The sequence below is a fragment of the Bactrocera neohumeralis genome, chromosome 5, assembly GCF_024586455.1.
Source record: "Bactrocera neohumeralis isolate Rockhampton chromosome 5, APGP_CSIRO_Bneo_wtdbg2-racon-allhic-juicebox.fasta_v2, whole genome shotgun sequence".
Taxonomy (NCBI): domain Eukaryota; kingdom Metazoa; phylum Arthropoda; class Insecta; order Diptera; family Tephritidae; genus Bactrocera; species Bactrocera neohumeralis.
Window position 1 is genome coordinate 75,348,686 of NC_065922.1, and position 26,580 is coordinate 75,375,265.

The 26,580-nt window shown below is 37.4% G+C and overlaps 8 protein-coding genes across 9 annotated transcripts; 5 read left to right on the forward strand and 3 right to left on the reverse strand.

Moving 5' to 3' along the window:
- Positions 1-104: 104 nt before the first annotated feature.
- On the forward strand, positions 105-2,556 carry LOC126760800 (zinc finger protein 852-like). The gene is made up of 5 exons (XM_050476709.1): positions 105-999; positions 1,053-1,426; positions 1,487-1,586; positions 1,674-1,910; positions 1,977-2,556. The coding sequence occupies exons 1-5, from the start codon at positions 242-244 to the stop codon at positions 2,290-2,292; spliced, it is 1,785 nt and encodes a 594-aa protein (XP_050332666.1). The 5' UTR covers positions 105-241; the 3' UTR covers positions 2,293-2,556.
- On the reverse strand, positions 2,379-4,095 carry LOC126760813 (actin-related protein 10). The gene is made up of 3 exons (XM_050476732.1): positions 3,812-4,095; positions 3,600-3,752; positions 2,379-3,543 (listed from the first exon to the last, which is right to left on the reverse strand). The coding sequence occupies exons 1-3, from the start codon at positions 3,880-3,882 to the stop codon at positions 2,643-2,645; spliced, it is 1,125 nt and encodes a 374-aa protein (XP_050332689.1). The 5' UTR covers positions 3,883-4,095; the 3' UTR covers positions 2,379-2,642.
- Positions 4,096-4,182: 87 nt separating this feature from the next.
- On the forward strand, positions 4,183-7,009 carry LOC126760794 (CWF19-like protein 2 homolog). The gene is made up of 4 exons (XM_050476700.1): positions 4,183-4,404; positions 4,476-5,942; positions 6,008-6,736; positions 6,796-7,009. The coding sequence occupies exons 1-4, from the start codon at positions 4,318-4,320 to the stop codon at positions 6,919-6,921; spliced, it is 2,409 nt and encodes an 802-aa protein (XP_050332657.1). The 5' UTR covers positions 4,183-4,317; the 3' UTR covers positions 6,922-7,009.
- A 99-nt stretch (positions 7,010-7,108) lies between these two features.
- On the forward strand, positions 7,109-8,112 carry LOC126760821 (40S ribosomal protein S19a). Its single transcript, XM_050476745.1, has 3 exons — positions 7,109-7,179; positions 7,441-7,511; positions 7,588-8,112. Exons 2-3 carry the CDS (start codon positions 7,441-7,443, stop codon positions 7,985-7,987), a joined length of 471 nt encoding a protein of 156 aa, XP_050332702.1. The 5' UTR covers positions 7,109-7,179; the 3' UTR covers positions 7,988-8,112.
- Positions 8,113-8,420: 308 nt separating this feature from the next.
- On the reverse strand, positions 8,421-8,970 carry LOC126760825 (probable small nuclear ribonucleoprotein G). The gene is made up of 3 exons (XM_050476749.1): positions 8,830-8,970; positions 8,609-8,756; positions 8,421-8,550 (listed from the first exon to the last, which is right to left on the reverse strand). Exons 1-3 carry the CDS (start codon positions 8,859-8,861, stop codon positions 8,500-8,502), a joined length of 231 nt encoding a protein of 76 aa, XP_050332706.1. The 5' UTR covers positions 8,862-8,970; the 3' UTR covers positions 8,421-8,499.
- Positions 8,971-9,085: 115 nt separating this feature from the next.
- On the forward strand, positions 9,086-14,368 carry LOC126760793 (protein MMS22-like). The gene is made up of 3 exons (XM_050476699.1): positions 9,086-9,542; positions 9,613-10,235; positions 10,302-14,368. The coding sequence occupies exons 1-3, from the start codon at positions 9,208-9,210 to the stop codon at positions 12,773-12,775; spliced, it is 3,432 nt and encodes a 1,143-aa protein (XP_050332656.1). The 5' UTR covers positions 9,086-9,207; the 3' UTR covers positions 12,776-14,368.
- Positions 12,899-21,664, reverse strand: LOC126760798 (serine/threonine-protein kinase PAK mbt). The gene is made up of 6 exons (XM_050476707.1): positions 21,569-21,664; positions 21,026-21,441; positions 19,710-20,943; positions 19,531-19,651; positions 19,167-19,438; positions 12,899-18,709 (listed from the first exon to the last, which is right to left on the reverse strand). The coding sequence occupies exons 3-6, from the start codon at positions 20,895-20,897 to the stop codon at positions 18,236-18,238; spliced, it is 2,055 nt and encodes a 684-aa protein (XP_050332664.1). The 5' UTR covers positions 20,898-20,943; positions 21,026-21,441; positions 21,569-21,664; the 3' UTR covers positions 12,899-18,235.
- A 39-nt stretch (positions 21,665-21,703) lies between these two features.
- Positions 21,704-24,088, forward strand: LOC126760818 (RNA polymerase II subunit A C-terminal domain phosphatase SSU72). Of its 2 annotated transcripts, XM_050476742.1 has the most exons (3): positions 21,704-22,023; positions 22,133-22,391; positions 23,090-24,088. In XM_050476742.1, exons 1-3 carry the CDS (start codon positions 21,797-21,799, stop codon positions 23,189-23,191), a joined length of 588 nt encoding a protein of 195 aa, XP_050332699.1. In that variant the 5' UTR covers positions 21,704-21,796; the 3' UTR covers positions 23,192-24,088. The 2 variants fall into 2 exon arrangements, with proteins under 2 accessions (XP_050332699.1, XP_050332698.1); XM_050476741.1 differs by lacking the exon at positions 23,090-24,088 and having other exon boundaries at positions 22,133-23,030.
- Positions 24,089-26,580: the final 2,492 nt, after the last annotated feature.

Genomic DNA, 26,580 nt, shown 5'->3' on the forward strand with positions numbered 1-26,580 from the left:
TTATAGCTTTTTGTCTATATTTTTTATAATTTTTTGTAAAACGTTTCTTCCTACACTATTAAATACAACCCTGTGGGTTACCTGAAATTAGTTGTGTTATGAATGGTTTAAGTTATCATCTATTTTTATTACTTTTAACAATTCGCTCGAGTTATTTGTAGTAAATAATTTTGCTAAATTCAGATTGATGTTTACCAAACCCTGAGTTAGCAAATTACACAAATTATTGTAATGTGCAGCAATGGACACAGAAAGTGAGTTACATTTCGAATGTCTTTGTCGTACTTGCATGCACGAAGTGCCTGAGGCGAACTCTTTTTCCGCTTCCAATGAAGCTGCAGAACAACAATTGCAATCTATCTTTGCCACCGTAGCTGAATGTGGTACAATGCGCATTGCAGATCTGCTAGCAAGAACTATGCCACAACTGCAACTAAACTTAAGCGAGGAGCTGCCACAGCACATTTGCCGTATGTGCCTACAACAACTGTTGAGTGTGTATCGCTTTCAACAGATGTGCATACAATCCGAAAACCAATTTCAAGAGTGGCTAGCTAAGCGATATACTGATTTGAAACCTATAACAGAGATTGTTTCGGAAACAAAAGTGTTTACACTACCGGAACCGGTGCTAGACACTAATGAAACTCCAAATGATGGAATAACATCTTTAAATGTAGATGATCCACTTAAGAGCATTGCTGAAATAATTAAAATAAATAAAGATGAGTCGAATAATATTAGTGTCTATCTCAAAAGAGAGATAAGTGATGATGATATATGTACTTCTGGTTATACTGTTTGTGAAACCTCAGAACTAAATGAGCAACTTGTTGCAACACAAATTAAAGTCGAAATTGAAACGCCAATAGCAGAAGCAGAAACCACAACCACCAGCAATGAAGTCTCAAGTTATGAGGATGTTGATAGTGAAGAGGATAAATTGACAGCAAATGCTTTATACAAAACGTCAGTCAAAGCCAATATTTCCAAAGATCCGTATGTATAAGTAAACAGATTCGTATTTGAATGATTTTAATACTTCTATATAGGTCTTCGCATACCTGTACACAATGTATGAAGTCCTTCGCTACACGCCGCTACTTGCTAAGACATTTCAGACTTCATAAAAAAACCGATGGGCAAAATAATTTAACATCAGAAAAGGACTCTCAGAATTTAAGTTTAAAATGCGACATATGTGGAGCACACTTTAGAAAAGCGGAAACATTACAAAAACATAAAGAAACGCATATTGAGAACACAGAAGAATTAAATACCTTACCCGCACCGAACTATGATTGTGATTTGTGTGATATGAAATATGGCTCACAACGCACATTGACAAGACACAAACGACTGCAGCATGGTGTAGAAAATTCGGAAGTGACACCTAAGGCCTACTCTTGCGAATATTGCAAAAAGAGTATAATTTGCCATTCTGTGTATTTTTATAGCGTTCAATGCAATTTATGATCGTCTACAGGTTTTCAGCAATCGAGCACACTGAAGGATCACATGCGCACACATACAGGAGAGCAGCCGTACTTGTGTTCTGAATGTGGAAAAGCATTTAGTAGTTCCAGGTAAATTTATATGCATATACATATACATACATATATGTACATATACCCATTAAACATAAATCATTTATATATTCTTTTTGTGAACAGCAATTTGAAACAACATTTATTACGACACACTGGTGTTAAGCGATACGAGTGTCCTGACTGCCCGAAGAAGTTCCCCTGTCTCAGCGATTTAGCTTCACACAAAGCAGTGCATCTACAGATCAAACCACATGTATGTGATATTTGCGGCAATGCATTTGGTAAAGGATATCAATTAAAGAAGCACAAAATGTATCATAATGGCGAAAAGCCACACAAATGCGAATATTGTGAGATGCGGTGAGTTGACGTGCGAAGCTCTTGTGCATAAATATATTTTTAACGTAAATTCTTCTACCACTACAGTTTTGTGTGCATGGATCACCAGCGTCGTCATATGCGCACGCACACGGGTGAAAAGCCCTACAAATGTAAATATTGTGAACGAGCCTTCGCCCAAAGCAACGATCTAATCAAGCATTTACGCACACACCTCGGTGAAAATGTCTATAAATGTGAATTATGTCCCAGCGCGTTTCGTTTGGCAACGGAGTTGCGCGTACACTTTGCTAACCACAAGAATGACGACGAGGCGACGCGAACGCGAAATATGCAAGCGCTTACCGAAGATGAAAATAAGATGAAAAGTCGTTCGCAACCTCAACAAGCGCCATCGCCTTAATAATCAAGATAAGGACATGGTTTTGGCAATTAATTTGGGAAAGCAAAGTACTTATAAAAGGCACATTAAGAAGGTACTGAAATTGATTTCTATTTACGTGGTTAGCGTGAAAGTATTTTTTATTAAATTAGTGATTTGTATACATTTAATGTGGGATTTGTACAAACTAGTCTATACAAATAACAATAAATTAAAGGAGATAAGGCTTAAACTAGCCAATTAAAAAAAATTAAAATTAAGGTAAAAGCAAATACTTAAATTTAATTATATGATTTTAATAACACTAGATTACCAATGCCAATCCATTAATAATGTTACCGTATCAGATTTATTTCACCGTTTTCACAATATTATGCCGTTGCTCGTTTATCTGACAAGTTGATCCAATCAGGCACGCGATCAGTCTTTACATAAGCCTCTTTGGTAAGCGAATGTGTTTGTATGAGATCAGTGCCGCCGCAAAGTGAGCCACCCAACCAGGCTGTGAAATTTTCGCGTCCAATGGTTTTATGGAACTTGAATTTTATATCACCGCACAATTTCTGCTTGTACTCTTCATCCTTTTCCGCTAAATACTGCATTTCGGCTCGCAGACGTGACAGCAGACCCATAATAATAGCGCTACCACCAACTACAAAAATACTTTCGATTAGTGCCCGCCGCACGTCCACTGGACAGCTGAGTATGGCACGTAAAATCAAATGTGGCAGACTATCACGGTCGTTATTTTCTTCAAACATTATTTCAAAAACGGTTTCGCGTAATGTGCCCGGTATTACAATAATCTCTTCGCCATTAATGAGATATTCCAGATCAGGTGGTGGAACCGGTGGTTGGCCTTTGCGGTATGCCTTTGCACGCTCAAAATTTGTGATAAAACAAGTACGCACTTTAATATCTTCCAATATGGATTCAGAGAGATGTTTCCCATTAACACCAGCTTCCAAAAGCTGCCGCTTTATTTCCGCATGTATGGCGCGACCACCATATGCTTGATCTTGAAATGCCTGCAGTATTTGCACGCGTGAGTAAACTGGCATCACAGTTGTTTCGGTATAGCCCATGTCAACAACAATACCGGTGGGGACAGCTAGAGTAGCTAATGCAGCCATATGTAAAGGCACAAACATGATAGAGGATACTTCAAAGTGTCGAAAAAGAACACCCGCAAGTGTCTCGCGTAGTATTGTTTGACCGAGCACATTTTCGACAATGACGATTTTACGTTCCTTTGGTATAACCAGCAAGTGCCTAAAGTTGTGATTATATTAAAATTGGTGGAATATATATGTATGTAGCTTACTTACTTGAAGAATATCATTTGCAAAAAGTCTACGAATTGGTCATATAACTCAGTGTTACTATCATAATCCAACAAAGCTTTAGTTTTTCCATTGCTAGACAATATTACCTCTGAAGGTATAATTTTACGTGGATAAGCTTCTGCTGCAAAGCCAAGTCTGCGAGAAAAGTAAAATGACGTCACTTACATTTTACAATGAAGCAAGTAATTACATACTTTGTGTAGGCAGTTCCAATGTCCAAGACAACTGGTGGCTTCTCCTGCATTACAGTTTCGTACAGCGGCATTTTCAATCCTGATGGAGACTATCCAAATTACAATGCAAGGAGTTGGTCATCAAAGATATCTTTTTTTGTAAAAATATAGCCATTCACAATGAAACTGTAAAACGGTTTAGACTACTGGGAAATAATTATATGGACATGTAATGCTTTTTTAACTAAATTGCTTCTAGAGATGTGCTTTATTTATATACATTTCATTTAATTAATATCTTTTTCTTTTCTTTTATTTTACTTTGTCTTATAAATTTCCAATTTTGATATTTATGATAATATTATAACAATTGTGAATAGATGTTGAACAGCTGATTTTCTCAAGATTTTGACATCTCATAATTGGTAATTGGAAGTCGCGGTCTACAATAATCAGGAAATCTATAATTTTTGTAGTTTCTGTGAGAAAACAAAAATACATAAGTTGATACTTAATATAATATCAATATGGACTTTGTCAAGTTTGAAAGCGCAAGAGAAAAGGAGCGAATACGCCAACAACTCCGGGAGGCGCGAGATCAAATGCTTGATCAGGTAAATGTTTACATGCGTCGTATACTCTAAATATGTACAGAGATATTTATGTATATGTTTTCTTTCGAAAGGCCAAGTTGCGACGGGAACAAAGGCTTAAACGTGAAGCCGCCCAGGAATTGCGTGGCGAAAGTAATTGGATGTTGCCTACAGTAGCTGCAAAAATTGACAAGCTTGGTAAAAAAGTTAGTGAATCAAAAAGATCAAAAAAGAAAAAGGAAAAGGCTAAAGCAAAACAGTCTAAGAAAAAAGGAAAGCACGGTAAAAAAAGTAAAAGGTCCTCATCTTCTGAGTCGGATCCAGACACCTCAGAGGTAGACAGTGATGATAGTTCGTCTGATGGCGAACCAAGCAGTTCTTCTAAAAAGAAGAAAAGGAAGAAGAAGAAAAAGGAATACTCGTCCTCAGGTTCAGATTCGTGGGATATGCCAAGTGATGACAGTTCTTCGGATGACGAGAAGAAGAAACCAGCAAAGTCCAGTTCAAAAAAGAAAAAAAACAGAGAAAGCTCATCAACATCATCTTCGGATTCGGACTCTACAACTACTGATAGCAGCAATTCGTCTGAAGAAGACGAACCCAAAAGGTTAAAAAGAGAACTTAAAAGAAAACGTAGTGAACCAGAAATATGTTTTCCCGATGAAAAAAACAGAAAAGCATCTAATAACAAAAGAAATCATGATGATAGTGAAAGCGACGAACTGGAAAAATGGGTTGAAAAACCGTCTCAAACTACCTCTTCTACAGTCCCAGTGGCGCGAGATAGCTGGATGACAGATCCGTTACTTCTCAAGACGTTCAGTAAGGAGAGAAAAGATATTTCATCTACTAAAGAGAAAAATTATGAAGCGTATGATCCGGCTAAGAACACTCGAGAATTAAATCCATATTGGAAAACCACAGGCACTGGATTACCGGGTTTTAAAAAGCCAAACGTGGACAATGACGACGATAGTGACGATGAACGACTAGCAAAGACTTTCGCATCAACATCCAATAGAGCCAGCGGTCGGGATGTACCACGTAGCTGGCAGAAAAGAACAGATGATTTACTATCTGAAAAGAAAGGTTCGGCAAACATGTCTATTTACAGCTCTGAAAGTAGTGGAGGTGAAGAGGAAGAAGTAGAAAAGGCGAAGTCAAGAACAAAATTTTTAACTGACCAGCAAATGAATGAACTAGGGGCGAAACTATTGAAAGCGGAGATTATGGGCAATGACGCATTAGCCGCAGAGTTGAAGTTACAATTAGAGAAAGCAAGGAAAGAGCGTGCTGCCTTCAAAGAGCAAAAAGTTACGCAATCCGCTGCGGATAATAGTAAATTGCGAAATCGCAACGAAGATGAACATGTGTTGCTGACACGGACTGACGAACGTGGTAACACACGACCGTTGTCGCAAGCATCACGAACTGTGGATGAACGTGAATTATATGGTGGGCGTAATGCTCGTAAAAAGCAAAAACGCCTCGAGACACATAAAGATGGTGAACGCATGCGATATTTTCCAGACGATGACAAATATGATATTAAACAAATGGTAACGAAATCTAATTTAATTCATAAAATAAGTTTTATTAACGATTTAAATTATATTTGGAACAGTTTGAACGTGAGAAATATACGAGTGCCAGTGATGCTAATCTGGAGTTTGCTAAAATTGCAGGGAAGCACAAGAATCCCAATGATGATTTGGACGACATATTTGCAGATGAAGTGCGAAAGGATGTATCACAGTCGTCCACTGATCGAAGGGAAATGCAACGTGCGATTACAGAGCATGAACGTCTTAACGCACAACTTGATAACTGTAGATATTGCTTCGATTCACCGAAAATGGATAAAAGCCTAATAATATCTTTGGGTGCACAGGTGTATCTTGCTTTGCCATGGCATCTAGGCATGCAATCGGGGCATTGTATTATCAGCACAACACAGCATATTAGTTGCTGCACTCAGTTGGATGAAGATACATGGTCCGAAGTGAACGATTTTCGCAAAGCGCTTACGCGAATGTTTGAAGCGCAAAAAAAAGATGTCGTATTTTTTGAAATTGCTACTCGTCTATCAAGACGACCGCATCTCAGCATACACTGTGTACCGATACCGGATGAACAGGCAGAAATGGCACCATTTTACTTCAAAAAAGCTGTCGAAGAATCGGAGCTCGAATGGAGCGTTAATAAGCAATTGGTATCGTTGGGTCGTGACGGTAAAGGTTTACGAAATTGTGTACCCAAAGGATTGCCATACTTTTGGGTCAATTTTGGAATGGGCTCAGGGTTTGCGCATGTCATTGAGGATGAAGATAGATTTCCTCAAAATTTTGCATTGGTAAGATAATATTTATGTTTTTTAAATTCTTTAGTAAATTCAGTTTTTTTTGTTTTCAGGAAATTATTGGAGGAATGCTAGAGTTGGATGCAAAGAAATGGCGCAAACCACAAAAGGAACAAAATAGTATCGCCAAAGTTAAAATGTTTGCTGACTGGTGGAAAAAATATGATTGCACTAAGTAAATCATAATTATCCATGTTTATAAAACTGTACTCGTGCTTAAATAAGTACGTAATTATGGTAAAAAATAAATATTTACTACAAATACAATTCTTTTTGTTAATTTTTAAGTTATTTAAATATGGTGACTATTCACAATAACTTGTATGTGTTAAATGGCAGCACCCTCATTGGCAAATGTCAAAAAATCGCTGTCACAAAATAAAAGCAGCTAACTTAACTCAATATGTCCTTTCTTCCGGTTCACTTTGTCACGCAAGGTAATGTTACTGTCAACTTTTCACAAAATTATTCCATTTTTACAATTTTTTCCAAATTTGAGTGCAATTCCTCGAAAGGAAAATTTACCTATGCCTTCCACTTATATGTGTACATTAATTTAGTGTAATAGTGGTGGCAATGTATATATAAAATATAAAGTTTTAAAGAGATGTGTGTCGTCGTTTGGCGTCATGTTAGGAATCATATGTGCAACGTGATTACAAGTAAATTAATTGTAAACTTGTTATTCTTTTCAACAGATGCCCGGCGTTACAGTAAAGGATATTGATCAACATGCCGTTGTTAAGGCTGTAGCCGTCTTCTTGAAGAAGTAAGTGTTCAATTGAGTTTCTTTTGTGACAAAAAATATACTAACCTCATTTTTTATGTTTTGTTCCTACCGATAGGACTGGTAAATTGAAGGTGCCCGATCAAATGGACATCATTAAGACCGCTAAATTCAAGGAATTGGCTCCATCGGACCCTGATTGGTTCTACATTCGTTGTGCATCAATCTTGCGTCATTTGTACCATCGCAGTCCAGCTGGTGTTGGCTCCATTACAAAGATCTACGGTGGCCGTAAACGTAATGGTGTGCATCCATCACACTTTTGTCGAGCCGCTGACGGTGCTGCACGCAAGGCTTTGCAATCCTTGGAGCATGCCCGCCTTATTGAGAAGCACCCCGATGGTGGTCGTAGATTGACACCCATTGGTCAGCGTGACTTGGATCGTATTGCAAACCAAATCGTGAGCAAACAACGTGATGCGGCGAAACTGTCGGGACCTATTGTCATTTCCAAGTAATTTAATAATAAAAATACACAAAATAGAGGGTAAACACTATGTGGTTTGCGCAAAGTTGTCATACCGCTTTAATTTAGAAAAATCCTTTGTTTACGTGAATAAAAACAAAAAAATACAAACAATAACTTTTTATAATTCTCATCAGTGCGAAACCGCTCAAATTTATTAAGTTAATTTAAGGAGTTCAAAAGTGATTAGTTAAACATCTTAAGAATATTACTGATGTCCATAATACAAATGGACGAATTATGAGGGACCAAATTTCCTTGCTTCCTTTTGTAAATGGGGGATAGTTCTGTGCCTTTAATTTATTTGATAAATACATAGTTTTGTAACGTCTCTTCTTAATACTTCCTCACAAGCTGTGTACCTGAAATCAGTCATGGAGTACGGTAGCTTCTTTGTTAGTATTGTCAAACAAATAAGGCAAAGATTTTCCAGATATTTAATTTCACTTTTATTTGTTATAAATATAAATTAAGATGGGGAATGGCTAAGCTTTCATCATCGTACTACACCCGATCCAGCGCTTCTACCATGACAATGCTGTTACCTCTAATTACCTAATGGGAGAATAGCTTTTAGAAAATTATGCGACATGCGTTGTTTTCAATAACTTACCACCATGCCAATGTTATTGCGCGTACTATCCTTGCACTCTTCTACCGTTTCGTCGAGCACTACATTCATGAAAGGATCGAAACCACGCAGAATTCCAGCAACAGACCGGCCACCATTCAATTTTAGCAACATTCGTTTGTCCATATATCTTCAGTAAATGAAAAAAAACAAGAAAACGACTGTTTAAATAAAAACAAACTTTATTTTTTATAAACACTCACTTTTTTAACTCCGGGGGATGTGCTTTTGACATTTTGCAAGTAATTAAAGACTTTAAAATAAATAAAACTTTATTTTATCCGCAAATCGTTGCAGAACGTAGTAATGGCGACAAAAAGATTCACAAATCATAAATCGGTGCTGCCATATTAATTTCCAACATAAAGCATGAAAGTGTGGAATCCATTTTTGTGTATATTTGCAAATTGTAAAATAAAAGTTTTGAACATACTCCATTGGTTGTCATAGTGAGTTTTTCCTGAACGCACACTTCATTCGAGCGCCAAATTTTGCCGACCTGTTATTTATTTACGTTTTAGTTTTGTGCATTGGTGTTTTAATTATAATTATTTTTGCAATTGTTTGTTTTAATAAAACTAATGGATTTTGAACTATTTAATTTCGATGAAGATGATGATTTATTAAGTACCGCTTGTATAGAAGCAACACAAGGTCAACTAACGGCACCACAGCAAACACAAACATTTGTGGGTGTAGTTGGAGAAGCTGTCTTACCTGAATTACAATGTAGTGGTGAGGATACTACCCATGCTAAGTTCGCCAGTGAAGGATTTGTGAGAAGTGGCTTTATGCTGACGCGACCTGAATATGCTTGGCGTGATGCAAGCGCAGTATTAACACTTACAGAATTTGAATTTGGCGTAAAACAGTTGCTTGAACACAATAGTGTGCAATATCTTATAGGCACATCATGGTATGCAAATATTTACGTATATCAACTCGAATATTTACATATGTAATGTCATTTGCCTCATTCTTTTCAGTATGCATATTCAACATCTATGGGCTAGTGTACGACAGCCGCTTAACACAAATGACATATACAACAACCGCCAACGTAGGAAAGAAGTAACACATATGTTTTATTGGATACTCCTCCACATAACCGACGAACAGTGGTCGTTTCTGCGGCCTAGCTTGGAAAGCATTCGACATTTAGTTAATCGCACAACTGAAGCAGATACCTGGAAATTAATATATTTTGCCAGTAGTTGTAAAGGCAATGATTGCAATGCTGCCGCCTACCACTTGTTGCACGGTGTGCTTGAGTGGAAACTATTGGATTTGTGTATACTCTACAAATTCGAATTGTATGCTCCTAAAGTACAATTGGATGACAATGCAAAGCCTAGCAGCGCCTTTATAAACCAATTGACACTACTCTTCGAAGATTTAATGACCTGCTCATTGTATTTGTATGGAAAAAAACGACCGGCTGAGCTGCTTTATGCTTCGCCTTTTCCTTGTACATGTATAAAGGAATGTTGGTTGTATGTGCAACTCGTCTTACAGAAGTGGACATTGACTACCTTTGATGTGGCCACTGAAAAACTTACCTTCTGGCAACTATTCAACGAAACGATAACGAAATTGAAAACCAAATTGGGTAACAACTTTTATTTGAAAATTTTGAATATTAGTGCTAATGTTTTTAAACTAATTTTCACGCTAGATAAGTTTTCTTTAACAACCTCATCTTTGGCTGAATTCACAAATTGGCTGCTACATGCGCTAGTGCGACTTTTTGGCTATCGTTCCAATGGACAATATGTCGGGCCAAGGCACGAGCGTGCTTTGGTAGATACAGCGGAGAATGTGGAGGCGCTAGAGCAGTGCACACAACAGTTTCTCAACGGTAATCCCAGCGAAGAGCAGACACGCGTATATATTTGCTTACTTATGCCTACATTGTTGAATTGGTGGCGTCCACGCGTCGCCATACCAGTTTTACTGTGGGAACATTTCCACAAACGTCTGAATACTTCCTTCTATGCTGCCGGTTCAGCACCAAGCAATTTGGCGGTCGCTTGTGCCAGCGGCAAGGCATATGTGGAACGTTATCGCGCGCTACTTAAACAAGAAGAACTTACGGCTGATGCCAATTTGAGTAGTTACACACTGTTTACCATATTGTTAGGCAAAAATCTAATGCGCCTATTAGAAAGCGCGGCGACGCGTCATCAAGCGCAAAAATTGCTCGGTCGTATTTACACTAAATTCAGTGCACAAAAGTTTCTCGCGCTGAATGAGATGGGCATACATCATCTTATAGAATTATTTCTGGCGCTAGCAATTTGCGGCGATTTCGAAGAGCTTGCACCGAAGCTGAGCGCGAAATTGCTGTCGATTGCTTTGGATAAAATACCAGCTGGACGTCAAATTGCAGTTGCCAAAGGTCATATGGCGTTATTGATACTCTACGCTGAGCGGCGCTGTGAAATCGGCGAGTATGCGACGAAGCTGCTGCAGCAGCTCACTGCTATCAATAACGATTTAAGCGTTTCAAAAGTGTTGGCGGATGGTTTGTTGGAAATTTTCATGCACGCCGACGATTTTCGTCGTGGCGAACACTTGCTGATAGACGCATGGCTGCCGAATTATCTGCAGACCTGTACGCCCGTAGAACAGGATCGCAGTTTGGAGGCGCTACATCTGATATTCGGCAAATTACAGCGCAACGAATCGTTGATCGAGTCGAACTCGGAGCTCTTAAAAGCGCTCAATGCGCTCGTACTACCGTTTGTTAAGCAACAATTCGCCTACGGCTACAGTCAATGGCTGCCACAGCTCGCCGCAGACTTCTCTACGCACGCCTGCACTGTGCCGGATACACAGACGTTTCAGAAACTATTCAATTACTTCATTGAAGCGCCGGTTGCATGTCGCCAGGCGTTGCCGCAATACCTAAATAAAGTGCTGCAAACCGAGCGCGCCGCGTTAATCGAGCCGAACGTGATCATACATGTGTGGCTGAAAAGTTTAGTGCAGTTGACCGCTGTCAACGAAGATGTGGCTCAATTGACTCGTTATGTGTCGCAGTTACCCGAATTTCGAATGATGACCAATAATTTGAACCACGAAGAGCTGCAGCAAGCAAAAGAACCACTCTGCGTCTTCATAGCCGCTGTTGGCAAACATTACGACGCATGCGCCGCGCACCATCAGCGGCGTTTTTGCATTGCAGACAACTTGAATGCGTATTTGCGTAATTTCGACAAATGGCTTCAGGTCGACCTAAAGCAGGAGAAGACCGAAGTAGCCTTTCGTTTCTATAGTTTTCTGGCCATAGTTATATACAATTGCGCGCACATCGTTTACACCAAGTCCAAGGTGAACTGTTTCTTCCACGTGGTTATGACGCGTTTCGTTCTGCCCACCAATGTGCAGATGGGCAAAGCGCCGGATGGCAAATTGGCGCAAGTGGTGCACAAAATTTGGCCTGTGCTCGTGCAGGGCATTGGCAAACTCAATTTCAAAGTCGATCCGTATATCAGTAAAACGTTGACCGACCTCATACAGAAGTGGACGCCACATTTCAAATTTTCACCGAACGCGAAAATGGTCGCACGCCCCTTTGTCAGCTGTCTGCAAAGCGACAACGCTGAATTGTCTTTGTTTGTCTTCGAGAAGCTCACGAGCCTGTTCTTGGCCACACAGCGTCGTCAAGCAGATCCAAATGCCTGCTTGGTGGTGACTATTTTCCAAGAAGTGATCGAATCTATAGACGCCAATAACACCAGCGACGACATACTAACGAAGCGCTTGGAAACCTTCATGAAAGCCACATCGCTGCTCATGCTGGAACACATTATGATGGTGGACGAAGTGGTGCCCAGTCGCGCGCTGTTGCTGGATTTGTTTAAACGTATTGTCAGCGGTGCGACATATAAGCGCTCAGCCGGTTTGCAACAATTACTTGCCGAGCACTTGCGGCTACTTACCAAAAAGCATCTCGCCTACTACACGTTCTTCTTCTTCGAGCTGTTGCAGCGTTTGGCGCAATTCACACCTGATACGATTCTGCAAATCATGGATTTTTTGCTCGCCGAGATGCGTGTTGTGGAGCAGAAACGTGGTGCCGGCGAGGATAATCGCATGAGAGGCTGCTTGCAAAAGCTACAGCAGACTTTAAAAGGTACCACATGAGAGGGAGCATCATACGAAAACTCACGAAGTACAAAGAAAGAAAGGTTCGCGCAGAATATTTTAGCTGAAAAGAGCTCCTGAAAGCTAAGTAGCCCACTCGAAAAAAAATTCCAACGCAACTCGTTGGTTTATGTATGTAATTCTCGGACACTCGAGCATTTCATATTATTTTTTTATGGGTAATTATTTATAACCTATATTTTTAGTAGTATATTGGTTACGTATCTTTTAAGCAGAATTATCAGTATTTTGACTATACTAACTGTAGAACTAGTAAGTGCACGATCAATTCAAACCTTTTTGTCTTTATGTTAACCTTTCATTGTAACTATGTAAAATTTTAAATCAAGTCAAATAGTTTAGCCTGCCTGCAGATGCGCTCTCACCAGGGTCGATGCCACAAACGTACATATTTTCTCTCCCCAAGAAGCTCATCGTTGGAACGCGCCTAGTTTTTATCATTTTGGGAGAGCGCCCATGCCCATTACTTTGCTAGCCTCCTATAAAGGCATCGATCGGTTTGCAATAACCTATGCCTTCAGCGTTTGGACTTTGGAAGCCGGGAACACCTGTAAAATGTCGAGAAGAAACCCCTAGATTGGCAAAAGCACAGCTGTTCTCACCGCCACTAACCTCCTTTTGTCACGACACTGAAGAGAGGGGAACAGCTTCATTTGAAGAACGCATTACCGAGTGAGGGTTATTTGCAACTGAAGCATTGTAGTAAATGGTCAGATGACTTGGATAAGCTTCCGATAAACAAAACCGCTACAACGCAACGCGGAAACCAAAGGAACGTCTTGGATAAACCTCCAATAAATGCCGCTTTCCGTACCACTGTATGTTTACGGCTCTATATGCCGTCAACAAGCCAATGAAGGGAATACCTCGCGATACGTAGATTGGCACCTGAGCTGGAAACTGAGTCATGTTCAAAGGTTCCACCGCCTTCAGATAAGCCTCGCATGTCAACGCGTTCTTCAAATGGAGCTTAATCTTTCTTATCAATTATAGAAAATGTTCCCTATTTTGCTTTGTGGTGTGTAAAAGAAGCTGGAACGTCATAAGAAGGTATTCGTTTAGTGGTGGTGAGAGGGGCGTGGTTTTGGGTAACCTCTAGAGGATTTACGATGTCGTTTTAATGGTTCCCGAAGTACGAACGGACGCAGCTTTGATTACTGCAACTCGATCGATGTCTGTATATGTTGCAAGCCAGTCAATGAGGGCGACGCTTTCCCAAAATGACCCAAGTGAAAGGGGAGGGAGCAGCTTACGTGTTACAAAGCATTGTTTCGAGAGCGACACATCGACCACCCCCCTTTGTTTGTTGGCAACATATAAAAGCTTCGGTGGGTCTGTAGTAACTGGTGCTGTTCAAATTGGATAAGGGGATCTAGTAATATACCGTGGGGAAATCGCTACACCTCTCAACGCGTAGCTTTCTTTGCTGGCCCACTCCTTTATCATCGGAACTTATACTTCTATCCAGGTATTTCCTTCTGAGTTACAAAAACAAAGAAGCTTGAGTAGAATAGAGACATATTTCTTAGAGAACTGAAAACAGAAATACAGCATTATTTGAAAAGCACATTATCTCTTGCATTTTTTTTTTTTGTAGAAGCTCTACGTCATTCATTGAGAGGTAGACTTAGTAGTGCACAAAAACCGACAGCGCTTTTCGGTGTGCGTCCGCCTCATTCATTTACTGGCAATATAAACAGGCATTTGGTCTGTCTATAATGAATTAAACCACTTCATAAAGCGTCGCGGGAGCTAGTTGGCCGTCACGGAAACACCTAACAAAACACCGCTTTCCATACCACTGAATATCTTCTTATATCGTTAAAACTACCATGGTAGGTAATATATGTCGATAGAAATAAGCGTTCATGACATAAGAATGCATTTATTCAGTGGATATCGGAGCTCAACATTTTGTTTCAGGCATGGAGGTTTCAACATGGCGTTTCTTTCGTTCCAGCGAATCAAAAATGAGCTTCATAATTTATTATAGACCGGCCGTAGCTCTATATCTTGTCAGCTAGCCAATGTGGAGAACTCCTAAGACGACGCGTAAAGCCTCCAAGAGTACTGTATTTTTCCTTTCAGGCGAAGAAAATGTCTCTATTATACTTTGTGATTGATTGGACAGTAGGTGAGATAACCGCCTAGTAGAAGATGCCTGGATGGAAGCACCCCAGATCACCCGGGATGTGTTCAGATGACATAAGTTGAACGTCATTCAGTGGTGGTGAGAGGAGTAGTGTCTTGAATTAGTTCTGTAGGTTTCACCACGGCATTTTACTAGCTTCCATGGTACAAGTTGGAGCAGCGTAGTTTAGCACAGATCGACCGGCGCTTTTATATGTTGCCAGTATATCAAGTTGAAGATGTGGTGTTGTGGATGTTGTCTGCGACTGAGTTGAATTTACGATCTAAGGAGCAGCGCGTCGTCTAAATGTTGCAAACGCGATCTCTGTATCCTTACATACTGCAGCAGAGAGAGTAGAGAATCCTTTTGCTGAACCATGTAGTGTGTGCAGAAAACGCAATTTGCTCGCTGAGGGCTGGGAGGTACATATATACGTTTATGGCATCAATCCGGAGGGAACTTTCAACCATTGGTTAAAAAAATAACTTAAAGCTAGAGTATATTATGCAATTTCGAACATACTGTTTGTTACTATTTTCAAAAAAGAAGCTTTTGAAAAGTTATTACATGCAAATTTTCGAATTTTAAAATGTACAAGAATAAATTTTAACATTGAAGCAGAGCTGGCAACTAATAATTTTTACAATTGAGCTTGCATATTCATATTTTTCAAAATTTTCGTCATGTACATAAATTGTGCTGATTTTACGTTTGTTTCTTTCAATTAATTTAATTAACTTATTAATTTTCGAATATATCAAAATGGCGGTTAGTGATATACTTTCAGTTAAAATTTGAAATTTTCGAACATGTCAAAGTGACCTTTGGTTCAAGGTGTTTATGAGTTAAAATTTACTTTCAAATGTGCAGGCAGTATTAATAACATTTGTTACTTTATGAAAATGAAATTTTAATTAATTATACATAGATAGCATTCAATGCTCCAATAATTAAAACTCAGGCCAAATGAGTCTATGTACATTTTTATCTAATTAGTTTTTTTAAATTGTCGAGTGTATTAATATAATTTTTGTGGAACTTTTTGTAAGTTCGAATTTTCGAAAATAGAAGACGTGCACACATTGACCCACTAATATGCATTATTTCAAAAATTATTTCTGTTAAATCATTAGCTTATGCATTTTATGTTGCTTTACAATAAAAATAAAAAAGCACAACATTTTACGCATTTTTTCGCTAACAGAAACTAAAACCTACGTCATATTTATTCGATGTTTGTATGTAGATATTATATGCATACTTGCTTGTATGCCTATGTATTTATATTTATATTATTATATTATATTAGTTATGTATGTATATTGTTAAATATATATTATATATATAAGCAATAATTGATATACAAAATGTACTTCGACATTTAAACGCGTGTGTGCATTCTTATAGAATACACAAATTTTGAATGCCGCACATTCATATAATGATTTCACAACAAATTACAATAAAAAATGTAGAATAAAAACGAAGCGCGGATGCAATTTTTTTCGAAAAGGAATGTTATAGGGTTTTCTTTTTGTTTCTTGTCAAAAATGTATCGATATTAGGAATGTTGGGCTTCAATTTTTTTGGTGCATGATTTTTGTTTTTTTTTTTTAATACATGATATCATGATATTAGTATGCAATGAATAATTTTGTTTATCTGTTCTCTTCGTTTATAAGGTCACGGTTGTCTAAGGCTTGCAGTTTTGTAATAGCATTAAAATTAAAATAAATTATATTCGATGAATTTTTAGCGACACAAAAAAATTAATAAACAAAATAAGCAGCAGAATAAAACTGTTTTTTTTTTTTAGTGATTCTCAAATTCGAATTATTCAAACTCTATGTTCGAAAACAACTGGGTTTTGAAAAATACATAATTTTTACAAAAAATAAAAAATAAATTGTTATTCCTTTTTCATGTTGTACATCAAAACTTAAGTTGATTATCAAAACAATATTGAAAATTTACGTTTCCAAAATAATTTGTAACACTGTTGTTATTTAAAATGATCTGTTCACGTATAGATTATTTTTAACATTATATTGCTTTTGTTTGCAATACTTGTAAAAGCTAATAAAAAAGTATTTTAAATGTTAAAAAATACTTGATTTTGGGGAAGCACACATTAACAGGTTTTTAAGCATTTTCACTTTAGTTACAACAAAATTTTTTCAAGCAAAAAAGAATTTGAAAAAAGCGCAATTATCAGGTTTTAAAGCATTTTCACTTTAGTTACGATACATTTTTTTAAAGCAAAAATTAATAATTTGAAAAACAAAAATATTTTTCATTTTAGCAAAAATTAAGTATTTGAAAATTTCGAGTTTTGCCTATTTTGGAAGTTTAAAGATCTTTACTCATTCTTATTGTAAATATATTGTAATTTTAATTATATTCTTCTCTTATTATCGCATTATTTTCGAAAGTGTTTTTTATCGTTTCCTTTTTAAGTTATTTACATTTTACATTTGTTTGTTATTCGTCGCAGTTAAGTAAAATTTTTGTTATTTAATTAAATTTTTTTGTTTACTATAAATTTTGGAAGTGCTCTTTTATATTTTTTTGTTTTTTGTCTCAATTTGTTAACTTCTTTCACTGCAATTTTTAATTCCAATATGTACATTGGTACATAAACATATATTTTTTAAATTACATAATTTTTTATATGAAAGCAATATAAAATATTCGATTCGTGTATTTTTAGCTGCCATTTGTGTACGTTTTAAGGACTTATGTAATTAGTGGATACAATAAAACTGTATCTTTGATGGATTAGCAATATTTTTTTGTTTTTGTTTTAGGACATATTAACAAACAATTGACTGTATTAAGGACACAACAAAAATGCTAGTGCGCATGTATAAATGTAAAAAAAAAGTCTGTGCGTGTGTGTATGTGTCTATGTGTGGCAGAAAAGTAGTTAAGCCAATAATGTTTAACAAAAAAAAAACATTTGGATTTACAAACTAAACCACTTCAAAACAAAACTTAAAAGCATAAACAATGGTTAGGAGTTAAATATACGCTTCTCACGGTACATACAGTAAAGTAATTAAATAACTTTCAAATGCTGTTTGAGTAATACTTAAATTCGTTCGCGTATTAAGTAGTTGCCGAAATGTTAGCGCGTGTACATGAATCAATGTATGTATAAATTTATGGCTATGCATGTGTGTTTGTGTGTGTGTGGGTTTGTGTTTACTTTGTGTAGTTAATGATAATGATGTAGCGCTAACTAAATTAAGTTTTACTTGCATATATGTATATTCGATTTGCATTTGTAGGCGACCGACTGCGTTCCCTCAATGCTGCCGCGTGTTGCGCATTAAGGGCACCAAGAGCGATGGTGGCCCCGCTTGTCGCAAAAATGGGTGCGCCAACAGTTCCGCGGCAGTGGCACGCTGTGCCGGATCACGTACCAGCATGCGATCCAAGAACGATTGGAGTCGTGGTGAGACTTTGTGAGCATTCTTCAAATTCGGTGGTTGCATATCGCGTATGCGTCGCATCGCCTGTAGCGGCGGTTCGTTGAAGAAGGGCGGTTCGCCGTCCACCATCTCGATGACCATAATGCCGAGTGACCAGATATCGACTTCGGGACCGTATGGCAAACGCGATATTACCTCGGGTGACATCCAATATGGTGTGCCAACGAGTGATTTACGTTTCGGTAGCTCCTGCGAGACTTGCGCACAGAAGCCAAAATCTGAGAGTTTGACTCGACCGTCGGCAGCCAGTAGGATGGAATCGGATTTGATGTCGCGATGAATAACGCCCTATGGGGAAAACAATATTTTATTAAATAAAAGAACAAAATTAAAACAATATAAAAAATATTAAAAAGAAAATATATTAAAACTGAAAAAATTATAATAATAAAAAAAAAAATAATAATAAATAAATTAATTAAAAATTAAAAAAAATATTACAAAAAAAATTGAAAGCATAAACATTAAAACAAGAAAAATAATCTCACTTGCATTACAAACAATGACAAAATTATGAGCATAATAAAAGAAGTGAAAACTTAAATATTAGCTGCTTTTATCACAGTAGTAATGTGTTTTGAAATTCGTGTGTCGAAATCGCCCTACTAAGGTAAGAGATAAGCGAAAGTGTAAGTAAACAAAAAGGTAATAAATTCAAACAGAAATTGCTCGCATTCTATGCTCACTCTGACTCATACATCATTCCAAACACGTATCGCTGTTAACGTGCGTGCCGCGTACATACCTGTGAATGCAAATAGGCCAATGCTTTTAAGCATTGCTTGCACACTGTAGCGATTTGCTCTTCGTCCATGCGTGAATGTGTGACAATGTCGGTGAGCGCACCGCCCTCCAAATACTCCATGACGACCCAGAGCTCATCGTTTACTAAGAAACTTGAGTAGGTCTCCACAATGTTCGGGTGGTGGTAGTCGCGCATAATGACCACTTCGTTGAAAAGCAATTCACGTCGTTGTTGTTTGCGCAGATCCATTTTTTTAACAGCCACTTGACGACCTGTATGAATTAAAACGATATGTATTTTCATAATTTGTATTTCTGCGTAAATAAAACAATATCTTTGTTGTAAGAATTTGACAATAACCCACCTGTTGACTTGTCAGTAGCTATGCACACTGTGCCTGTAGAGCCTTCACCTATTTTCATGAAGTTGTCTAGGTTTTCACGAGGATCGCCAGCCGATACAACCATTTGCAAAGCGGCACGGAACTAGAAGACATATTATATTACTATTATTTTTCAAGTTGTTTTCTTTTTTCGCAATCACCTGTTCATGTGTCAACCTCTGTTCCTGTTTAGGGGGCGGCGCAACGCCTAGGCCACTGGCCCCGCCGACTGCACTACCTACGCCGCTCGCACCACCACTTGAACTAGATGCGCGCGACGCTGACTTCGCATGCAAGTGCGGATGTGTATGGTGTGGATTTTGATTTTGGTCTCCACCGCCTCCTAAATGTTTCGCAGCATGTTGTGCGGATTGTATGGCGCCAGGTTGATATGGCGCAAAGCCACTGCCACCATTGTTATTGTTATGTGGATGTGTGTGCGCCGATGAGGCATGTGAGTGCGTCGAACGTGTCCCGCTAGCTACTGAACCTACTGGAGAAGTCTGTGGTGGCTGCCCACCTCCCGCAAGTTGGTGAGGCGGTGGCGCCGTGCGGTAATGTAAGGCAGTCATCGCTGTCGTGTTGCCGAGTGCTGATTGTGGCTGTGTAGGATGCTGTTGTTGTTGACTCGCTATAAAATCGGTGCGTACTGCTAGTGGTCCATGACCGCCCCCATTCTGTGTATTATGTTGCGTGTACATACCATAGCCAGCCGTGCCACCTGTTGATACATTTGTCGCAGGACCATTGATTGGTGGTTTGTAACCACCGTAACCGATTGTTTGGCCAGGCACGGGCGTGGGCGCTGTAGTTGATGCACTTTCTTCAGGCACTGCTGGCGGTACATTGGCGTTGCCACGCAAATCCCGTCGTACACGGGGCGGGCTGGAGCTGCGCAAAGAATTAGAGCGGGCTACATGAGACGTTTTCGGTAGTACAATACCACCTGTGTTGTGGCTAATGCCACCTGTTGCCGAACCTGCAGCATTTGCCGCATTGTTATGCTCGGTGAAGTAGTGCGCATGCGCGGTTTGGTGATTTCCTAACGCTCCACTAGCATTCGGTGTAATGCTGCTATTTAATGAGGTCGTATCCGCTTTGTTGTTATTGTGATGAGGTCGCACAATTGTCTTAAGATCAAGAATTTCCGTCGGTGTTATTTCAGAGGGATCCACTAAAGGTAGTGGCCTATTTGTTGACTTTAGTATTTGATTGTTGCCAACAATGGAAGCCCATTGCAACGGTAAGCCAACATAACGTCCCTCACGTTTGTCAAATCCCGTATGCACGCGATGCTCAAAATTACTTGGCATAGAAATCAGCGGTTTCTTCTTCTTCTTTGAGAACATTTTGTCGCAATATGTGTACTTGCGCTGTATGAACTGCCACTATGTGCTACAATAAAAGGTGAAAATTCGTGAAATTCCTAACGAACGATGTGAATTTCCCGTCGCAGTTTGTTGACTTTAATATTTACCTCCGCCCAATGTGCACACAGCCCGCTTATAACTAAAAAAGCAGTTATTCTCTTTGTTGTTGCTCAGCTAAGCTCCACACCCGTTGTAACTGGCCGTTGGTGCTTGGCTTCCTCCCTTCGAAATATTTTATGGCTTACGTTTACTTTCATACATCAAATTTACCACTTTTTTCAACACTTTGCACTTGCACTTTATATTTAACACGAAGTAACTTCATTTCTTAACACGAATAAACATAATTTATATTTAAATAATATGAATTATAATGGAAAAATTTAAATAAATCAAAAGGAATGTCTAAGCGCACTAATTTAATTTTGCATTTTCTCTTTATTGTGGCATTTGTGTGCTCATTCATGTTCTCTCCGTTTGCATTTTCGCTGTCAATATGGCGTCTAGTAGTGTTGGAAAGTGACTGCAGCAAAGGAACAAATATATTTCAATGAAAAAGTTATTTAATATAAATTAAATACATTTTCTAAAAAAAATTTAAAGTTTCTAAACTGCACAATTTTTACAATTAACACAAATATTGTACTCACATATAAGCACTAATTAATTCATCATTTGTGAGTGGAAAACAACTTCGCCGCGATTTTTTTAATTCAACGGCGCCGTTTTTGAAAATATCAACGCTACACAACACAGCTGCTTGTCAACGTCGGCGGTGTTTCTGTCACTTGTACTTTAATTTTCACTGATATCATTTTATCAACTTGGTGTGTTTGGTTGCTGTAGTTTAAATAAAAAAATTAATAAAGATTGCAAAAATGTCGAATAATTCGAATTTATCTGTGGCTGTGGTCTGTTCCTCAAACATGAATCGTTCAATGGAGGCACACCATTTCCTAGCGAAGAAGGGCTTCAACGTGCGTTCGTTTGGCACTGGTGAACGTGTAAAACTCCCAGGCACAGCTATTGATAAACCAAATGTTTACGAATTTGGCACGCCTTACGACACAATCTATCAGGATCTGCTTACAAAAGATAAACAATAGTGAGTGTGAACGAAAGCATGAAATTTAATTACATACACGCATTGCATATAGTATATCGTCATAATTTTGCTCATAACTTATCTAATTTTCTGGTACTTTCTATTATAGCTACACACAAAACGGGTTACTTCATATGCTTGACCGTAATCGAAGAATTAAAAAGTGTCCAGAACGCTTTCAGGAATGCAAAGAACAATTCGATATCATTGTGACCGTGGAAGAGCGCGTCTACGACCAGGTGCTGGAACACATGGAGTCTTGTGATCCCATCGACAATCGACCTGTACACGTATTCAATGTGGATATCGAGGACAATCATGAAGAGGCTTTAATGGGCGCCTTTCTTATCACGGACATGATAAATATGGTAATAATGAAGACCAACAACAAACGTCTACCTGTTTTAATATTGAAAATAAAATTGCCTGTGGAGGTGATTGAAGCGCATGAGTTGCGGGGAGTGATTTCAAAGCTTTTGGTGTACGTTGTTCACACAAATAACAAAATATCAAAGTTTATTTTTTGCTTGCATAAATATACGGTACACTCAATGAAAATGAACGCTTTATATTATTTTGTAATTCTATTTTATAGCTGGGCTATCTGAGATTTCTGTAAGTAGTAAAATAATGTTTTAGCTTTAGAAGCCGGTAAAATCGAAACATAATCACATGAATGAGCATATAAAAAGTGATCAATTATGTATAATAATCTAGTGATTACGAAAGAGGAGAAAGTTTAACCTGTTTTTATACATTAAAGCCAATATTTTGTGCATCTATTCGAAATGTATTATCCAAAATTTATTAATTTCATTGCATAATGACTTTAAAACAAATGATAAAGCGTTATTTATATCTTAAATGTGCGTTTCTATGAGATCACATACATCTAAAACTTAAAAAATGTTATTTGCAAATATTTTTATCTTAAAGGCATCTTTTAAATATTTTCTGATATTTAGTATGACAAAATGTGCATAAATCCCCGAACTCAAACGTTATCTCTCCTACATTACCCATCAACATACAATAATTTAAATTTGATCTATTATCTAAACTTTAGATGGCAAAATCAACCGATCTGGATAACGATATTGACGAATTGCTGCAAGAATTCGAGTCTCGGCGCAATAAAACTGTTCTGCATTCGGTACTTTTCTACTGACAATTGTTTAAGCTGTAGATGGAAATCGAAACATCGAAATGGAAACCATTAAATGTATTGTTGACAAAATTCTGTTTGTTAACACAAGTGCACCAAACGGTAAAAAACTATCCTATAATGCTGTAATATTATTAAACAAAAATGAAAAAAATAATTAAAACGGAAACAAATGCAGGAGGTTGTGGCAAAATTTTTATGGATCCAGCAGAAAATACATACATACATACATATAAGAAATGAAACAGCGGATGCCGAAACTAATATAGTTATTGAAAAACAAATATACGCATGTAATCAAAATCCAAGCAAAGTTGAGGTAACTCAACTCATTTGGTGAAGAACAATTGCGTATAAAAACTCATACATGCTGGTATGTATGCACTTATAAGAGCGTCTAAAAATGCAAAACATAATTATCTTGCAGAATATATAAAATAAAATATAAACAGATATTTTACAATTTTATATTTAAGTATAGTCATTATTATTTTCTCCAATCAAGTTCTTTGCCAAAGAAAATAAGACAATTAACGAATATATAAATGACACATATACATACATACACATATACTGTATATGTTGCATATTTTCATTTAATTTAAGCAGTCTTCATTTTATTTAAAATTTCACCAATTTTATTTAATTTTAAGTATTAAGGGTTTATGCTCGAAGTTTATGTTTGCTCAAACTTTGCCATAACCTAAAAATTCAAAAAGAAATCACATAAAATGTACCGCAAGTGAATTTCAAGAGAACTGATATTATTTGGCAAGTAAAACAACAAATGTGTATAAGATAAAAAATATTAGAGATGTATGCTTAAATTTATGTAGTCGTTTGATTGGTGATTGAAAAAAAAAATAAAATAAATATTTAAAATATTAAAAAAATACTAAATACATTCGAGTTTTCTTCTTAATTGGGGACATACATATGTATGTTATTTAAAAAGTTTTCCATGCATGTACTTGATGCCGAAAGTTCAGTTTGTATGAAAGCTATATAATATAGTGTTCGATGCCGCCCGCTCCGAAAAATGAGCAGCTTTTTGGTGAGAAAATGATTGGTGCAAAATTTCGGATCGATATATTAAAAGGTTATGGACTGGATCGTATACATACATATGTACAGGCAGACAGATATACTATGTATATACATATATATATTAAGGGTTTCCGACGCTTCTTGTTGGATGCTGCAAACTTCGTGTCAAACTAAATATACCCTGTTCTGGCTATAATTAGCCAAAAGCTCCTGAAAATTTATTTAAAGTTGTTTAGTCACAATTTCAATAGTTTTGTTAAAACTAAAAGTAAATTAAGTAGAGTATTTCAGAAATTTGAGTATTAAAATTATATTAAATATTTGCGATAATTATCTACTTTTAAATTTAATTTTTATTTCTAATTATATTTTTTAGAAATTTAATTTTTTTATCTTTTTCAGTATTCCTTTGATATTATTTATTTATTTATTATATATATTTTTCTAATTTTTTACCATATTTGATATTTAAAATTTTTTATACCTATTACAATTTTACGTTTTATTTAATTTTTTTTTTTATATTTTTATTATTTATTATTCATTATTAAATTGTTTTGTCTATTTACATTTTTTAAATAATATTCTTAACCAATTTATTATTTATCCTCAATTTTTCACTGTGTACAATCGTGGCTGACTCCATGCCGGTCTTGTCTATGACTCAACAACGGGCAATCCGGTATATAAACTACATATGGTTCTTCATATTTATGTGTATATAAAGGGTGATCCATTTCGAGATTTCCTATTTTTTTAAAGAAAAAACACAAAAACTTCAAATGGGGAATGTTTATTATCATTCTAGAGAACATTCTTTGGCAATTATTTTTTGAAGATTAGCTCTTTCAAATGTCGTCCGCACCTACGTCTCAGATGGTCCATCCGTTGAGTCCAATTTTCAATGGCCAGAATCGAAGCGCGATGCCCGTATTGACTTTAGACTTTACATATCCTCACACGAAGTATAGCGGTATAATATCACACGATCTTGGTGGTCAATCGACCGGTTCAGAATGAGAAATTATCTGCTCACCGAAGTGTGCTCTCAATAAATCTATTAATTAATGCGATGTGTGGGAAGTGGCGCCGTCTTGTTGAAACCAAACCAGGCATCAAATAGGCGGTTCTCGTGGCGCGATAACGGTCGCCATTGACGGTTACGTTCTCAGCGGCATCATTTTTGAAGAAATATTTACCGATGATTCCACCGGCCCGCAAACCACACCAAACCATTGTGTTTTCTGGATGAAATGCCAGCTCTTGAATCTTTTCAGGTTGCTCTTGGTACCAAATACGGAAATTTTGCTTGTTTATATACCCAATGAGCCTGAAATGAGCCGCATCGCTGAACAAAATTTGGCTTGCAAACGTCGAATCTTCTTGGAACTTTTTAAGAGCCCATAGGACGAAGCGATGTTGCTTGGAAAGGTCGAGCGGCTTCAGTTCTTGCACAGCTATATTTTGTACGCTTTCAATTTAAGATCTCGACGTTAAATGCGCCAACTCATTACATACGCCAGCCCGAACGGCGCCGCTGCTATATTTTCTTCTCTGCGTTCTAAACCTAATCTGTTCGGTAGAATATTATTCAATAATGAATGCTGAGTCTCAAGATGGTATTGAGAATAATACGCTCAGTAGGCCGATTATGTGGACCATAAGTTGAGCGAAGCGCGCGAAACTCATTCTTTACAAAATGTGAATTTTCAACTTTATTAAACGATTTGAAAACTGAACAAAAATAACGTGACAGCTTGGCACGACTCACGCGTGATCTGTCAAAAAAAGGCTATTGAAAGAGCACCTCTACTTGGATCACCCGTTAGCTTGATTATCATTTTTTATTCGCATTTAGCCATCTACGTCGCAGACCACTTGCTCCTCACTTTTGGAGCCATGTGTTGAGCACGCTTTAAGCATTCAAAAAAATCTACCGTACATACATATGTACATACAAATATATGTACATATGAGCAGATGTATATACATATGTATGTACATGCCATCCGTTAGGTATGTATTTTGAATGCCGTAGAGAGCATGGATTGGAGCATTGCAATCGAACGTTATTTGACCTTGACATCGAGTTTTGCAAACTATTGTGTATGTACATACATACATATGTATAAGATGAAGTTAGTAACCATTGAAGGAGAAATACCAAACAAATATTGCGTTTTCTCTCATATCTTAATTTAAAAGCTGATAATTTCAAAATAAATGACACAAGCAGCTATTTTTTTTATTAACGCGGTGCTGCTTACACACACAAGTGCGCAAGGTGTTTAAGTGGACTGATGTTGATGATAGAGCCGGTAAAAAAATAAACTCTGAAGCACCAA

Coding starts and splice junctions, on each gene's coding strand:
- LOC126760813 (XM_050476732.1), bottom strand. CDS start 3,882: ATGCCGCTGTACGAAACTGTAATGCAGGAGAAGCCACCAGTTGTCTTG. Junction 3,753..3,811: donor ATTGGAACTGCCTACACAAA/GTATGTAATTAC, acceptor CTTTTCTCGCAG/ACTTGGCTTTGCAGCAGAAG. Junction 3,544..3,599: donor TTGCAAATGATATTCTTCAA/GTAAGTAAGCTA, acceptor TCACAACTTTAG/GCACTTGCTGGTTATACCAA.
- LOC126760818 (XM_050476741.1), top strand. CDS start 21,797: ATGTCGAATAATTCGAATTTATCTGTGGCTGTGGTCTGTTCCTCAAAC. Junction 22,024..22,132: donor CTTACAAAAGATAAACAATA/GTGAGTGTGAAC, acceptor TTTCTATTATAG/CTACACACAAAACGGGTTAC.
- LOC126760798 (XM_050476707.1), bottom strand. CDS start 20,897: ATGTTCTCAAAGAAGAAGAAGAAACCGCTGATTTCTATGCCAAGTAAT. Junction 19,439..19,530: donor AGCTACTGACAAGTCAACAG/GTGGGTTATTGT, acceptor TAATTCATACAG/GTCGTCAAGTGGCTGTTAAA. Junction 18,710..19,166: donor TGGCCTATTTGCATTCACAG/GTATGTACGCGG, acceptor TTTTCCCCATAG/GGCGTTATTCATCGCGACAT.
- LOC126760825 (XM_050476749.1), bottom strand. CDS start 8,861: ATGTCAAAAGCACATCCCCCGGAGTTAAAAAA. Junction 8,757..8,829: donor CATCCCCCGGAGTTAAAAAA/GTGAGTGTTTAT, acceptor CATTTACTGAAG/ATATATGGACAAACGAATGT. Junction 8,551..8,608: donor GCAATAACATTGGCATGGTG/GTAAGTTATTGA, acceptor TTCTCCCATTAG/GTAATTAGAGGTAACAGCAT.
- LOC126760794 (XM_050476700.1), top strand. CDS start 4,318: ATGGACTTTGTCAAGTTTGAAAGCGCAAGAGAAAAGGAGCGAATACGC. Junction 4,405..4,475: donor GAGATCAAATGCTTGATCAG/GTAAATGTTTAC, acceptor TTCTTTCGAAAG/GCCAAGTTGCGACGGGAACA. Junction 6,737..6,795: donor TTCCTCAAAATTTTGCATTG/GTAAGATAATAT, acceptor TTTTGTTTTCAG/GAAATTATTGGAGGAATGCT.
- LOC126760821 (XM_050476745.1), top strand. CDS start 7,441: ATGCCCGGCGTTACAGTAAAGGATATTGATCAACATGCCGTTGTTAAG. Junction 7,512..7,587: donor GTAGCCGTCTTCTTGAAGAA/GTAAGTGTTCAA, acceptor TCCTACCGATAG/GACTGGTAAATTGAAGGTGC.
- LOC126760793 (XM_050476699.1), top strand. CDS start 9,208: ATGGATTTTGAACTATTTAATTTCGATGAAGATGATGATTTATTAAGT. Junction 9,543..9,612: donor TATCTTATAGGCACATCATG/GTATGCAAATAT, acceptor CATTCTTTTCAG/TATGCATATTCAACATCTAT. Junction 10,236..10,301: donor GAAATTGAAAACCAAATTGG/GTAACAACTTTT, acceptor TTTTCACGCTAG/ATAAGTTTTCTTTAACAACC.
- LOC126760800 (XM_050476709.1), top strand. CDS start 242: ATGGACACAGAAAGTGAGTTACATTTCGAATGTCTTTGTCGTACTTGC. Junction 1,000..1,052: donor GCCAATATTTCCAAAGATCC/GTATGTATAAGT, acceptor ACTTCTATATAG/GTCTTCGCATACCTGTACAC. Junction 1,911..1,976: donor TGCGAATATTGTGAGATGCG/GTGAGTTGACGT, acceptor CTACCACTACAG/TTTTGTGTGCATGGATCACC.